This window comes from Sander lucioperca, chromosome 8 (genome assembly GCF_008315115.2).
Source record: "Sander lucioperca isolate FBNREF2018 chromosome 8, SLUC_FBN_1.2, whole genome shotgun sequence".
Taxonomy (NCBI): Eukaryota; Metazoa; Chordata; class Actinopteri; order Perciformes; family Percidae; genus Sander; species Sander lucioperca.
In genome coordinates this window covers 22,938,328-22,951,249 of record NC_050180.1, presented here as the reverse complement: position 1 = coordinate 22,951,249, position 12,922 = coordinate 22,938,328, and the positions used below count along the sequence as shown (strand labels likewise).

The following is a 12,922-nucleotide window of genomic DNA, read 5'->3' as shown; positions in this document are numbered from 1 at the left end:
TAACAGTGAAAACATAAGTTTCTAAATGTAGCCACCTTTACTGTAGCTGTTAAATGTGTCATTTTGGCACAACATAGGCCAAACAAAGCCCAGCCATGGTAAAATATAGAACTTTCAGCATCATGTTGTCCATATATTTGGCTGTGTGTGAATTGGGTTAATGTAGTTTGATCTTGTTTCCTGATTCCTGATATGTAAAAAATCTCATCAAAGAGTAAGAGTAATCTGATGTTTTTGCAAATGTAGGAAACCATATGTTTACTGGTGATTTCTTTTTACACTAATTTTGAATTGGCAATTCATAAAATGATGCAGATAATGTCATATTATTCTCGTTATCTTGGTATGATACTGAATTGGCAAACTGAGACAGATGTAAGGAAGATGTTCCACTAATGAATAATAACAATGAATGCAATGAGTCATTAAGGCATAACACAGTTTTACAAGCTGGCTGTATTTTGTATCATTTATAAAGACTTAAGCCCAATTGTATAATCAAGTCCCATTGTTACCAGCTTATAGAACTTCTAAAGGTATTTAGGCAAGGAGTGACTACTTTGTGGCAGCAGCTGAATGGGCTGTGATTTCTTTTTGGCCGGAACAGACTGAGTCATATCCCTATCTAATGCATATCAGGTGCATTGTTGATTTCCTTTTTTAATCAGCTGCTAGAGGCTGAAACTTTGTATGTTGTTTGTCTTTTTCTTTATTTAATGATGAAGCTTCATTAATCTCATCTCTTGAGGATCCTCACAGCACAGCCGCTTTGCCCCGCCGGGGTAAATCGCTGCATGAAGTAGCTTTAGCTCTGTTGGTCAAATGGTTAATGAAATGCCATCATCTACTGTTAGAGCAACACTAATAACAGCCAGAGTCAAGCTAAGATGTCAGTCACAACTATGATTACTATCTCCTTGCCATCCCCACCCTCCGAACCTCATTTTACTTGGAGATACTTTATTATTAACAATCTAACCTCAGTATGCTGTAATGTCTCATTGGACGCTCCAACTGTGCTCGCAGCAAAGGACATTTGTGGTTTGTAACAGTGGAATTTGCAATAAGAGTGCTCAATGTGCTTCAGGGGGGCACGTCACCTCGTACCTCTGAACTCAAATGGGGAAGCAGGATGCATGTTCTCATCGAGTGTTCATTAAACAGGCTCCACTGTTATGGTAATGAAACTCCAGCTGCTAATGAGCACCGGCTGGATTGTTTTCTCGGCAGGGAGAGAGCCAAGACAGCTCTGTGGAGTCTGTTCATGGTGTTCCCCTCTTCCTCCATCCTTCTTCTGCTCCTCCTCCTTCCGTCTTCATTCTTCCATCCCTGCACCAAAAGGCTGCTATTTCACACCTGCTCATAAACCTCCTCAGGCAGCAGATGATGATGATGTTGTTTTGTTTTTGCCTCCCCTTGCTGTACAGTTACTGGAATAACAAAAAGTGGTTCCAGCTACATCCCTGTTTTTTCAATATCTTCACGGTAGTGTAAGATATAGAGGACTAATCAGATACTGTATATAGCTAATTTTCATTGTGTAGTCATTTTACTTTATAACTGCCTTCTATCCACAGAGGGATGTTTACTGATGAAGTTGCTGTTACCCAACTCCCACAGTGTCATCATAAACAATGTCTTTTGCATTACAAAGTCTTAAACTGATTCATAAAGTTGTGCTTAGTGACATACAAGTTTAGAAACAACCAGTGTTGCTTTCACAGATAACTGGTAACCGCTAAGTACGGTAACCCTTTGCAGAGGTCTGCACAAGTGCTTACTTCTGCTTCTACTGTTGTTGTGATACATTATTGGGCCATGAAATCACTCAACTATGGTTATATGGGAATTTATACTGAGTGGGACATTTTCAGTTAAAGTGGCTATATGTAACTTTCAGTTTGTGTTGATTTCAGCGTTCCCTTTGGACAAAAGCCGTAGAGTTTTTACCACACCTGCTGTTGTAAAGGTCTTTTCTTTACGGTGCTGTATTGCCCACTGTAGATTACTGAGTTAGCGTCATAATGTTCAATAAATGTTTTGCTCAGACAGAAAGTCATTCATTTACAATAAGAGAATACGTTACAGATGCATCGTTGCATTTCAAGTAGGGTTGCACGATATTGAAAAAATGTGATATTGCGATATCGATAATGAATATTGCGATATCGATATTAATTTCGATATTTTTAAACATATGTAAAATTACCAAAGTTATGGGAAAACGCATCAAAATAGATTTATAACAAATAAAACAAGTTTTCTTACAACGCAAGGTTTATTTCAACTGACAGTCATATTGGACTGGTCCAACATGTGTCTACAGAACAGGACATGTTGTACTGGTTGTATATACACGACTACAGTATAAAAAACAATACAATGCACATCTGTTGGCTTAAAACCAAAGTATTTCCAAGCTACCGAGGAGGAGGCATTACCCTACAGTCACATTAGCTACAAGAGACAGCTACCATTCATTTTCAATGGGAGCGACTGCCAATCAGAGTGAAGGCAGCGTGACGTATGTCAGTGGCTCAAGTCGAAGAAAATAATTCAAGATGGCGGACAACGCTTCAGGACATCGTATTTATCTATATATCTGATATGTTTGGCATTTAATCTCATATAATGTGTTACTTTTATAGAGAAATAAATACTTTTAAATCCAAAAACATCGTTCTTGTGACTTAACAATACCTCTGAAGTAACTTTTAAGACGTGGTTTAAGGTAGCACCGGAGAATTTCTGTTTACTGTTGCCAAGCAACCAGGGGTAGGCTAGGCACGCCCAGGAGCACCCACAAGCGACTGCATGTCGCTCTCTTTTGTAGCTAATACTTTTGGCCTCTAAAGTTTCTTTTCAATCTGTTATTTCGTCGTCTCCCAGAGCAACACTCATTTTCTTACTTTTGTGTTCTTTTTGTTCCACTCTTTGCTCTCTCTTTAGCTCCTTTCTTTTCTTTCGCTTCGTTTTATGGTTCTGCGGAGGCTACACGGTGTGTGCGTCGAGCATGTGGGTGTGTGTGGTAGAGCGAAGAAAAAAGGTGAGAGAGTGACGGCGATTTTCTTCGGAGCGAGTAGTGACCGTAGAGTGTTAGTGAGAGAAACTTAAGTGTCTCCTCTGTTCTTTCTGACCACGGTGGGAAATCTGTAGCAGGAAAAGTTAACCCTCTCCTTGATTTCATGTTGTTTATGGAGAAGGAGAACCAGGAAATGAGTCGGGGGAAATATAACGCTACCAAATGATGTGTATTTTTCGAGAGGTGCATCAAAGAGTATAGACGTAACAAGAGGAGAAACTCAATGGAACTGCAGCTCCGCCATCTTGGACTGAATGTAACACAACGTTCTATTGAGTTTCTCCTCTTGTTGCTTCTATACTCTTTGGGTACATGTCGGGCGGGATGCAACGCAAACAAAATATCGCTTAATTATCGCGAGACCTTCGGTATAATATCGCGCAACGTGATATCGCGATAACGATATTGAGTCGATATATTGTGCACCCCTAATTTCAAGTGTTGCCTACGGTAACTTAGCCTACTTTGGATGTACAGTATTGTGAGCTAAACCAGGTATCGCTGTCACTGTGTCATGAGCCAAAGCATAAAGAGTTTGTTGTAGCAACCAATGTAATAATAACTTTCATTTATACAGGTACAGGGGGACAAAGGAAAAGAAAATAGTAGGCCAACACAAACACAGACTAAAAGGAATAAAAGGTCTGTGCTAAATGAAAGGTGGATGCAATTTAATGTCAGCTACTGGCGTACAACCACATTGCGCAATCTAAAGTTATTTTATAAATGAAATAGACATATTACATACCTGAGGGCCAATTTGGGGAGGTTTTTGAATCATTTACAATCCCGTAATTGTCTCCATCTGTTGAAAGCCCGTCGTCTTTCACTTCCCCTTTTAGCTTTTAGTTGTTCTTCGTTTAATTTCCTTCTTTTCTGTGATGGCCCTGCCCCAGTATCAGCCATAACTACGACAGATAACTTCTGAGATAAAATTATAATTACAATTAGGATTATATAAAGAAGTCTCCTACTACCTTTTACCTGCATACCCACTAACACAGGCTTTTTCGATGTTAAGCTGAAATCTGTGACCCATCAGATCGTGTGCTCTGTGGCAAAAATCATTTTGTGACTTTGCGGGAAAAATCGGACCCGGGCAGAGGCAATAATAAAAACTATATACAAATAGCGTTCTTTTCACTGATTGTCTCGTTTGCTGTTACAGGTCATTTGTGATCATCAGATGAACAATTGCACAGTTTCAGAAACATTTAATAGTTACATATAGTCACTTTAAAAAAATAAATGTCCACACTCTAAATTTTCTCAAACAAATCTTTGGCATTTCTGTACTGTAATTTGTTAGTTCTCGGCCTACAATACGCCAATACTGAAATCTCTGTGAGAGTGTGAAAGAGAATTAGGGGTGCACGATTCTAGCCTCATGAGACCGTCCTGATCTCGCGAGCTCCAGTTTTCCACTCGCAGATCAGTCTGGCATCTTGAGATAGAGAAAATTTGGAGCCGTTCGCCAAACGACCGACCAATCAGCGTTGGTTTTGAGGCGGGTTTAGGTGTGACGCAACGGGAAGCGACTGGCGGCTTCCACGGACGAGATGAGCGTAGCTATCGCGCAAGTTTTATCCGAATTAGAAAGTATTCCTTCATTGAAAGAAGAGCAAAAAACGGCACTGGAGGCTTTTCTCGGAGGAAAAGATGGTTTTGCTCTTCTCCCGACTGGTTTCGGCAAGAGTTTGATATATCGTTGATCTGATTGGTTGATTTGGCCCGTCTATCACCAACATAGGTGCTGATAGACAGATGGTTTATCCATTCAGCTAACCAGTATTTTCGCCCCTTCCCAAAAGTTCTCCAACGGAAAGTTCCCAGATGGATATGCCGAGCAAATGCGAAGCAATCCATCTGGCGGAGTCAGGTTAGCACGATTCAGAAAATGTCACGATTCGATATCGATTTTTAGGCTCAAGATTCAATTCAAAATCGATTTTCAATTCAAAAAATATTCTCGATTTAAAAAAAAAAAAAAAAAAAACGATTCACAGTATGTAAATGTAGTTACTTTTCCCATGTGATTGCAGTATACATACAATTTAAAAGAAAAGAAACACAACAAATTGAATATAGTTTGATATTACTTTATATGTCTTAATACAAAAATAAAAACTTTTGCAACTAAAAACTGCAAAATGCCAAGCTTTGGCCAACTTTTCAAAATAAAACTTAAATAAAAAGAGCTTTTCGTTCAGAGTTGGGTGGGAGTTTAGAGCATTGAAAGAGTGCGTTGGTTGACTGGCATGTTAGGTACTTTAGGTTATTGTTTGTCCATGTCTTTAATGTTAATCTCTGGGTGATGGTGTACCATGTGAGTTCTCAAGTTTGTGGTGTTTCTAAGATACTTAACTTTCGCTTTGCAAAGCCTGCATATAGCATGATTCCTATCAAGTTCCGTCTTCCCCTCGAGGTTATAAAAGCCGAAATGTGCCCAAACTCTCGCCTTCAATGAGGATGGAGCAGGTTGAATAATTATTTCTGTGAGGTTTGCCATTGTTTGCGCCGACTAAACTACTTCTGCTGCACTCGTTCTTCTTTTGATTATAACAAGAGTGCCCAGGCATCGATTTTTGGAATTCTATGAATCGATTTTGAATCGGTAGAGCTTGAATTACGATACGAATGTGAATCGATTTTTTTGCACACCCCTAAAGAGAATGCACACGCACATAGATACAGTACGTCTTCAGTGTACGTTTGTGTGGATACATGTGTGTGACTATCCTGCTGTGCCCCAGTCAAAAGAGCCAATGAGCATTAAAATGAAATAAGAGCAGACCTAATCTATGAATACTTTAAGGGAAGCCAGCACGTCTGGTTTGTATTAAGCCCACCAGGTTATCTTGGGAGACAGGTAGACCACTTGCAGTCAGAAGTGCTCCACTGCTGATAGCATTTTAAATCAAGGAACCATAGCAGCCTTCTTTCATGCTTTCCTCTTCAGGAATGTGTGACAGCTTGAGAAACTGATAAACCCCACACTGACCTCTGTCTTTGGACTATGTTGACTGTTTTTCTTTTTCTTATTGGGTATGGATTGGAAAGTATTTTGCCCACTGTATGATGACGCTATCAATTAAACTTGAGATACACAAATGTGGTGCTTGACCTGGGGATGATTTCTATGTTTCATTAGGTGTCTCAGATTGAAGAACTGGTTTATGACAGAAGAACTAGAGAACAACCCAAGGACACCGTTGCTACCTATAGTTGCTACGCTAGGATATAGGAGGGTGTTTGTGTGATTTATGATTTACACCATTATGTGAGCTCAGTTTCCTTAAATGTACCATGCCATCAGTTTAAAACTACATGTCATCTTATTATATTGTGGTGCAGTAGTTGACATTCTTTTTATCTTTTTATTGGAAGAGACCCACAGTAATGCAACACAAAGCACTGTATAGCTATTTCTGCCATAAAAAGCTCAAACACTGATCATGTTTCATAAAAAATCCCTTGGGGACATAATGACTTGTGAAGCTAACTGGTAAACAGACTAATAGACCTTTTTCACGGCAGACATGTTGACATGTCATAGTAGGAAAAGCACAGGTGTATTCAAAGCCATTAATGATGGCTGCATTCCACTTAGGAGAGGCCCTGGTATTGTGCATGCTGACTCACTGAAATAGCTTACTGGGACACTTGATGGAATTGAGCCTTCGTTAAGGTTATCAATTTCAGATGTGCTTTTCCTAACTATTCCATACTGTCCAGCACATACAACATGTTGTCATCAGTGACAGTGCTCAGGCTAGACAAATAACAACATTTACATTAGCTGCAGTGATGACATTGAAATCTGCAATGTTACATTGAAGGCAATGGCTACTCAAATCGTTAGACGCGATCAGATCAATGTAGCAGTAGTGGTGGCCCAAAGGTTAGAGAATTGAACCTGTGGCTGAAAGGTAGCCAATTTGATCAATAACCAGGTTGGAGAAATCTGGCAGGAAGGCAAAAGAGCAGTATGTGTCCCTTCTTCAGTACCACAGCTAAGGCCCCCTGGAGTAAGACATTTATCTATCAACAGATAAGACTGGCCAACAGATGAGACTAAGGTTGTTTAGTTTCTAGGATTGTTTTCTGCCTGTCACGTTTACTATGACCTTAAGGTATTTCGCTGTCATTGCTGTCAGCAGACAGTAAAATGGTAAGGAGTGATGAATAGGCGATGATAACATTCATAAAAGAAACTAGTCCCAGGGTTAACCATTTAGCTGTTCTAGACAATTGCACTGTTGAGTCGTGTATAAACAAAAACGAATAGTGAGTCACACAGTCCAAATCCATTCTGAAGTGGTTGACAAATTAAGCCAAAGTATTGAAATTCATAAACCCACAGTACAACCATAAGCTTAACTCAGATTACTCCACGTACTGCATGTGCTACGTTTTTATTCCTAAATGCACGAACACAGAACGCTGTGAAAATGCACTTGCAAAGGAAAGGTTTTGTGTCTAGCGGTGGGTGCAGTTGCAGTGCATCTAATTTGAGTTGTTGGTACAGTGTATTGATTTACAAAGAGACCACTGCCTGAAGATATTATTGATATGGCCCAAGAGCCTCAGTTTTGGCTTGTAAGTGCCATGTGCGTCACATATGTCAGTCTGTTGTGTATTTATGTCTGATGCCTAGAGGTCTATCACAGCCCCAGCACAGTTCCTGGGCTACCTATTAGGAGTCAGGTTGGATTAGGTGGTTTTGAAGAACCAGTGATGAAATATACAACTGTGGAAAAAGCACTTAATCAACAAGTTGGAGTCAATTCTACATGGTATTACATTATAGGCAGAGCAGGTAGAAATACAGCTTTCTTGCACTGATCTCTATGAGCTAAAGCTTTCAACTATATTTTCTCTTCTTTTTCTATACTACTTCTACATTTATATTTTATTTTATTAAAATTAAGTGGAGGGCATAACAATTCTGAAATAATGTTAGTCTCTTAGTCTGTGATTCTAAATAATTTCTAGTGTTTAAAAATCTATAATGTTTGTGCTTGTAGGCCACGCCACACCTTTTGACAGACTTTCACAATGAAACACAACCTGTCACTATATGCTAATCTACAGTATCCATAAATGTTTGATGTGCAAGGTGCCCCTTTTAAAAACCTGGGACCAGTGCCCATTATCTGTACCGTCTACTAAAAGTTGATGAAGCATGCAATGTGTTGTGTACTTCAAATTACTATTGACCCACAAGCGGTGCTCAATATAGTTTGACATCTATCCACCATTGAATTTAAGAACTTTATCTTAAAATTCTTAATGAAAATCTCAGTTAAACTACTGTCACCTTATGATGTTACAGTACATAAAAGTGATTTGGATTAGAGTAGCTTGTCAGTTATTAAACCTTAATGACAGAAAATCCCAAAAATATGTCAAAGGCAATGCCAAAGAACCACAGCTACAGCTAGAACCACAATGAATACTTACATTCAAAATATGGCGCAAGCCAGCAAAAAAGAACATTTTTGAAGATTGCTACTTGTACTTGCTCCTACTTATGCAGATTTGTGCATGTTATGGTGGGTGAGAAATGACAATTTAATTATTATATCACTTTATGAAGACTTAACAGGATGTGTGCTCTAATCCAGTGACCCTGAATCTATAAAATCGTTGTTGTCGGCATTCAGGCCACAGCATTGTCTTTGCACCAGTGGTCTTAAAATTCTTCTCTCAAGCATTTACATGAGCAGGGTGACATTCCCTATAAATAACTGATTTTTAATGTATGGTCTTTTTTTAATGCACAGTATTTGCAATGGAGAAAAGGTGATGCAAGCACAGCAGTCAATGTGTATTAGGTTAGCATTCAGTACTACATAGACAAAAGCTTAAATTTATTCATTGTGAAATCTTTAGGCTTTTTTGATTATTGCTATGTTTCCTTTCAGGCCTATACCATATTTCAGTTTCACTAAATGAAAGGCAAGTGTTTTTCTTTGAGGCGGTGCAACTGGCTTTAAAGTGCCCATATTATGAAAAAATCACTTTTTCTGGGATTTGGGGTGTTATTTTGTGTCTCTGGTGCTTCCACACACATACAAACTTTGAAAAAAAATCCATCCATGCTGTTTAGAGTGAGATACGGTTTCTGAATGTGTCCTGCCTTCAGTCTCTGGGTGAGCTGTTCAAAATCGGCACGGCTTGTGACGTCACAAGCCGAAACAAGCAGGCTAACCGCAACCATTAGCTCGTAGCGTTAGCATGCTAATGCTATGGCTAACGCTAGCATGCTACCTCGTTCTCAATAGCAAAGCACTGCTACAACACACACAAGTTCACCATAATCTACAAAAGAACTACTTCCATGTGCGCCCTCATTTAGAAGTCTCCCAGCTAATCCTGCCTTGTAACTGACCGAAGTTGTAGAAACTGCCTTTCTTTTACTGTCTATGGAGCTAGCTAGCTGACATGATCTACATCTGAGCTACTGGGCATGTGCAGTGCAATCAAAGATAGTACAGAAGAAGAAGAAGAAGAAAAGAGGTCTCACTCTGTAGCTAAAACAGAGACCAGCTGAAAAGAGGATCTGCAGCAGTTTGAGAGAGCACTGCAGTACAACACAAATATGGTGTTTTTTGAAAATTAAACCATGTAAACTTATTCTGGTACAACCTTAAAATACAATTATGAACCTGAAAATGAGCATAATATGGCTGCTTTAAGAGTGTGTGTGTGTGTGTGTGTGTGTGTGCGCATGCGTATGCGTGCGTGCGTGTGGCTTGCTTTTGACTTCATTGGGGCTTGGCAGTACATTGTGCCATTGGCCAACATTATTAATAACTGTGGAAGAAAGAGGGTAAAGGAGAAAATGAAGGAGAGAGGAGGGAAAGGTGCTGACAGAGAGCTGTATAATAAGCTTTTGTATCTTGGACATCTGCGCCTCTCTAATTCTCTCTCTCTCTCCCTCTTTCTGTTTGTCTGTCAGTCACACTATCTGTTCACTCTCAGGGAATGTTGTGACTCTTTCTCAATTACTTTGCCACACCAATAATTGTGTTACATGTATAGATGATAAAAAAAAACTCGGTTTCAGCACAGCTACGTGTTGCACAAGCTGTCTTATTTGTCTTCACTGTTTTGGGAGGGTTTTTTTATGCCAAAAAGCAATATGTATAAACAGAAAATAAATTGCAAGTTATCTCTGCCTTGTTGATGGCACCCCAACCTTGCTCTCTAAACAAGTATTAAGCCTTGAGAGTGAAGACTGCAGAAAGTTTAAGCTATGTTGGAGAAAGCCCATGTTCACTCATTGATATTCAGAGGCTCTTTGAGTGAGAGCTGTAAACAACCAGAAAGTCCTGGAATTGGCACCTGAGGCATTGCAGGACACACACACACACACACACACACACACACACACACACACACACACACACACACACACACACACACACACACACAGTCTGCTTTGTTAACAATGCTAGACATTCACATGTATTCAGACTCTTTTCTAACGCACGCACGCACGCACACACACACACACACACACACACACACACACACACTAACTATAGCCCCCACCACACTGCCTTTCTCTTTCTTTCACTCCCTTGCTCTTCTTTCCTCCCCCTATCTGTGTCTGCACCACATCAGCAGCAGCTGGAGAGTGCAGCATAGCATTTCAGAGCAGAGCCAAGGAGGGCAGGGCAGGCAGAGTGGCCCTGTGTGGGCCATCCAGTGGAGAGAGGGAATCTGCCCACTAACATTGAGCATTTCGCTCCCTCTCTCTCTCCCTCTTCTCTAGAGCTGCAAGCAGATAAACAACCAAGCTCCTCCTCCCCTGCCACTCAGGAACTGATGACAAGGCTGGGCTTTTTACTAGGAGAAGGGATCCCGGGTACGGCACGCATACCTATGGACGACAAGAATGAAAAGAAGGTATTTTATTTTCTCCCTCCCCTCCAACTCCCTCCCTCTTCCAACAGCAGCTGCTGCCACTGCTGCTGCATCAGCAGCACACAGATAGAGAGATAGAGGAGAGAGAGAGAAGGGATCAGAGGAGGAGGGAGTTGTTACAGTCTAACAGAAGAATGGATTTTTTTGTTGCAGCTTGACTCATTTTTTCCCCTGTGCATTAACTTTGGATGGGGATTTAGGAGGCACCTCTGGGAATAATTTTTTTGGCACAACAAACAACGGTAACTGTCAAACTGTTTTTGTTTGAGATGATAACGATTTTCTAAAGAAAGTAAATGCATCTTTAAAATTGGCTGCATGTGGTTTTATTCTCTCCAGTGTGGTGTATGAGTCTTCCAGTAACTTGAGTGCTATTTTAGGGGCTCTTGAGTATGTAACATAAGTGTCTGAGTCCCAGACCAGAAATAGAGTTATGTTAGGTTTGAGCCTCAGTTTGTTTGGTTCTACTAATTAAGCTTGGGCTGTGTGAAGAGCAGAGCCCAGCACGCTACGCTTCCCTTGTGTCTTGGGCACGTTTTGACACTGAATCGGGAATTCTAGAAATGTGAAAGACACTTACAAAGAATTGTAACAAATCATGTTCATTAGTTGAGATATGGGTAGTGTGTTTGTTTGTGGTTAGTTGTGTGTTTTCAGTGCTTCATTAGGGAGGAGCACATTATTGTCATCTGCCAGCAATTCTCTTTTCCTCCATGCTGCTGTTTTACAACATGTCTTTAACTCAGCATGTTCTGCCGAACAGTAAATAATTAAATGTCAGGAAGCTGTTTGGCTCTCACTTTGATTTGTTAGGTGGTATAAGCTCTGGGTGCAGCCCCAGGGTGGAAATTGCCAGGCAAAAACTACTGGCACGCTGTCACAAAAACAGGTGGGATTTATAAATAGGAAATGTTATGTAGTCAATATTAGCATTCCACATGTTATTAATGGTGCCTTAGGCCATGTAGCATCCCTCCTGTTTTGCTGTGTATGTTCATTAAGCATGCCACTGCACAATCATGTAGACCTTTTAAACAGTAACAGTCAGTACATCAGTACATCATTAGAACAAGACGTTAGTCTCAATTCTGTCTTAAATTGGCTAAGCATTGGTGAGTCTTACTATTTGTGTTCAGTTGGGTTGAAGAACAGATTTTTGTGCATCAGAAATACTGCAGTAATGTTTTAAGAAGGAATTATTAAAAACTGTAGTGCAATCACAATTTTTCCGTATGTGAAAAAGGCTTTTAAACAGGTTAAGGATGAGTTCAGGTGTAATGTTAGAAATGATTTGTGATGGTTTGCTGTGCTTTTAATTGGTGGAGTGTGTTTCAGGCAATGCACTGTCTTGTAGTAAGTGGTGCTTGAGATGCCAACTGTGGTTGAAAGTCCCTCAGGCAACAAAATATCTGCAGCAAAGTTGGTGTATTAAGGATGAAGGTTGATTTTAATTTAACCTGGCTTTGTAACAGTGGTTTTTAATTGGAGTATTAAGGTATGGAGTGGTGTATGTGGAACGGTTTGAAGGATTTGGCTCTTCTTACAGTGTGACAAGGATGACCTTCCTTCCTGAGCTACATTATATTGTGTGCAATCAGAATACAGTTTACGGAAGATGGGGAAGCAGGACAAACCAGCTTAAATTTGGATTTCTATGGTTGTCAGTTAGCTCAAACAAAGATTCAGCGGCTGTATGGTTGTCAGACAGGCTTGGTGACTTGCATGAGAAAGGTATCTATTGTGTTACAACAAAGTAGAGACTTGTGAAATTTTCTTCATGAAATTCTCGTCAGGCTTATTTTGGTTCCTCCAGACATATAAGTGTGTAATTTGAAAGCCTTGCGCCATTTACAGCATGTATGCCCTTCGTCTTGTTTGTCATGCTCACACGTGAAAGGCTTGTAT

At 40.1% G+C, this 12,922-nt stretch overlaps 1 protein-coding gene across 6 annotated transcripts in view; it reads left to right on the top strand.

Moving 5' to 3' along the window:
• The window catches only part of tanc1b (tetratricopeptide repeat, ankyrin repeat and coiled-coil containing 1b), a 107,379-nt gene that overhangs the window by 49,635 nt on the left and 44,822 nt on the right, over positions 1-12,922 (top strand). For all 6 annotated transcript variants that reach the window (XM_031298707.2, XM_031298690.2, XM_031298699.2 and 3 more), the window contains one exon: positions 10,866-10,999. In XM_031298707.2, coding sequence (XP_031154567.1) covers positions 10,866-10,999 — 134 coding nt within the window. The remainder of the gene's footprint in view (positions 1-10,865; positions 11,000-12,922) is intronic.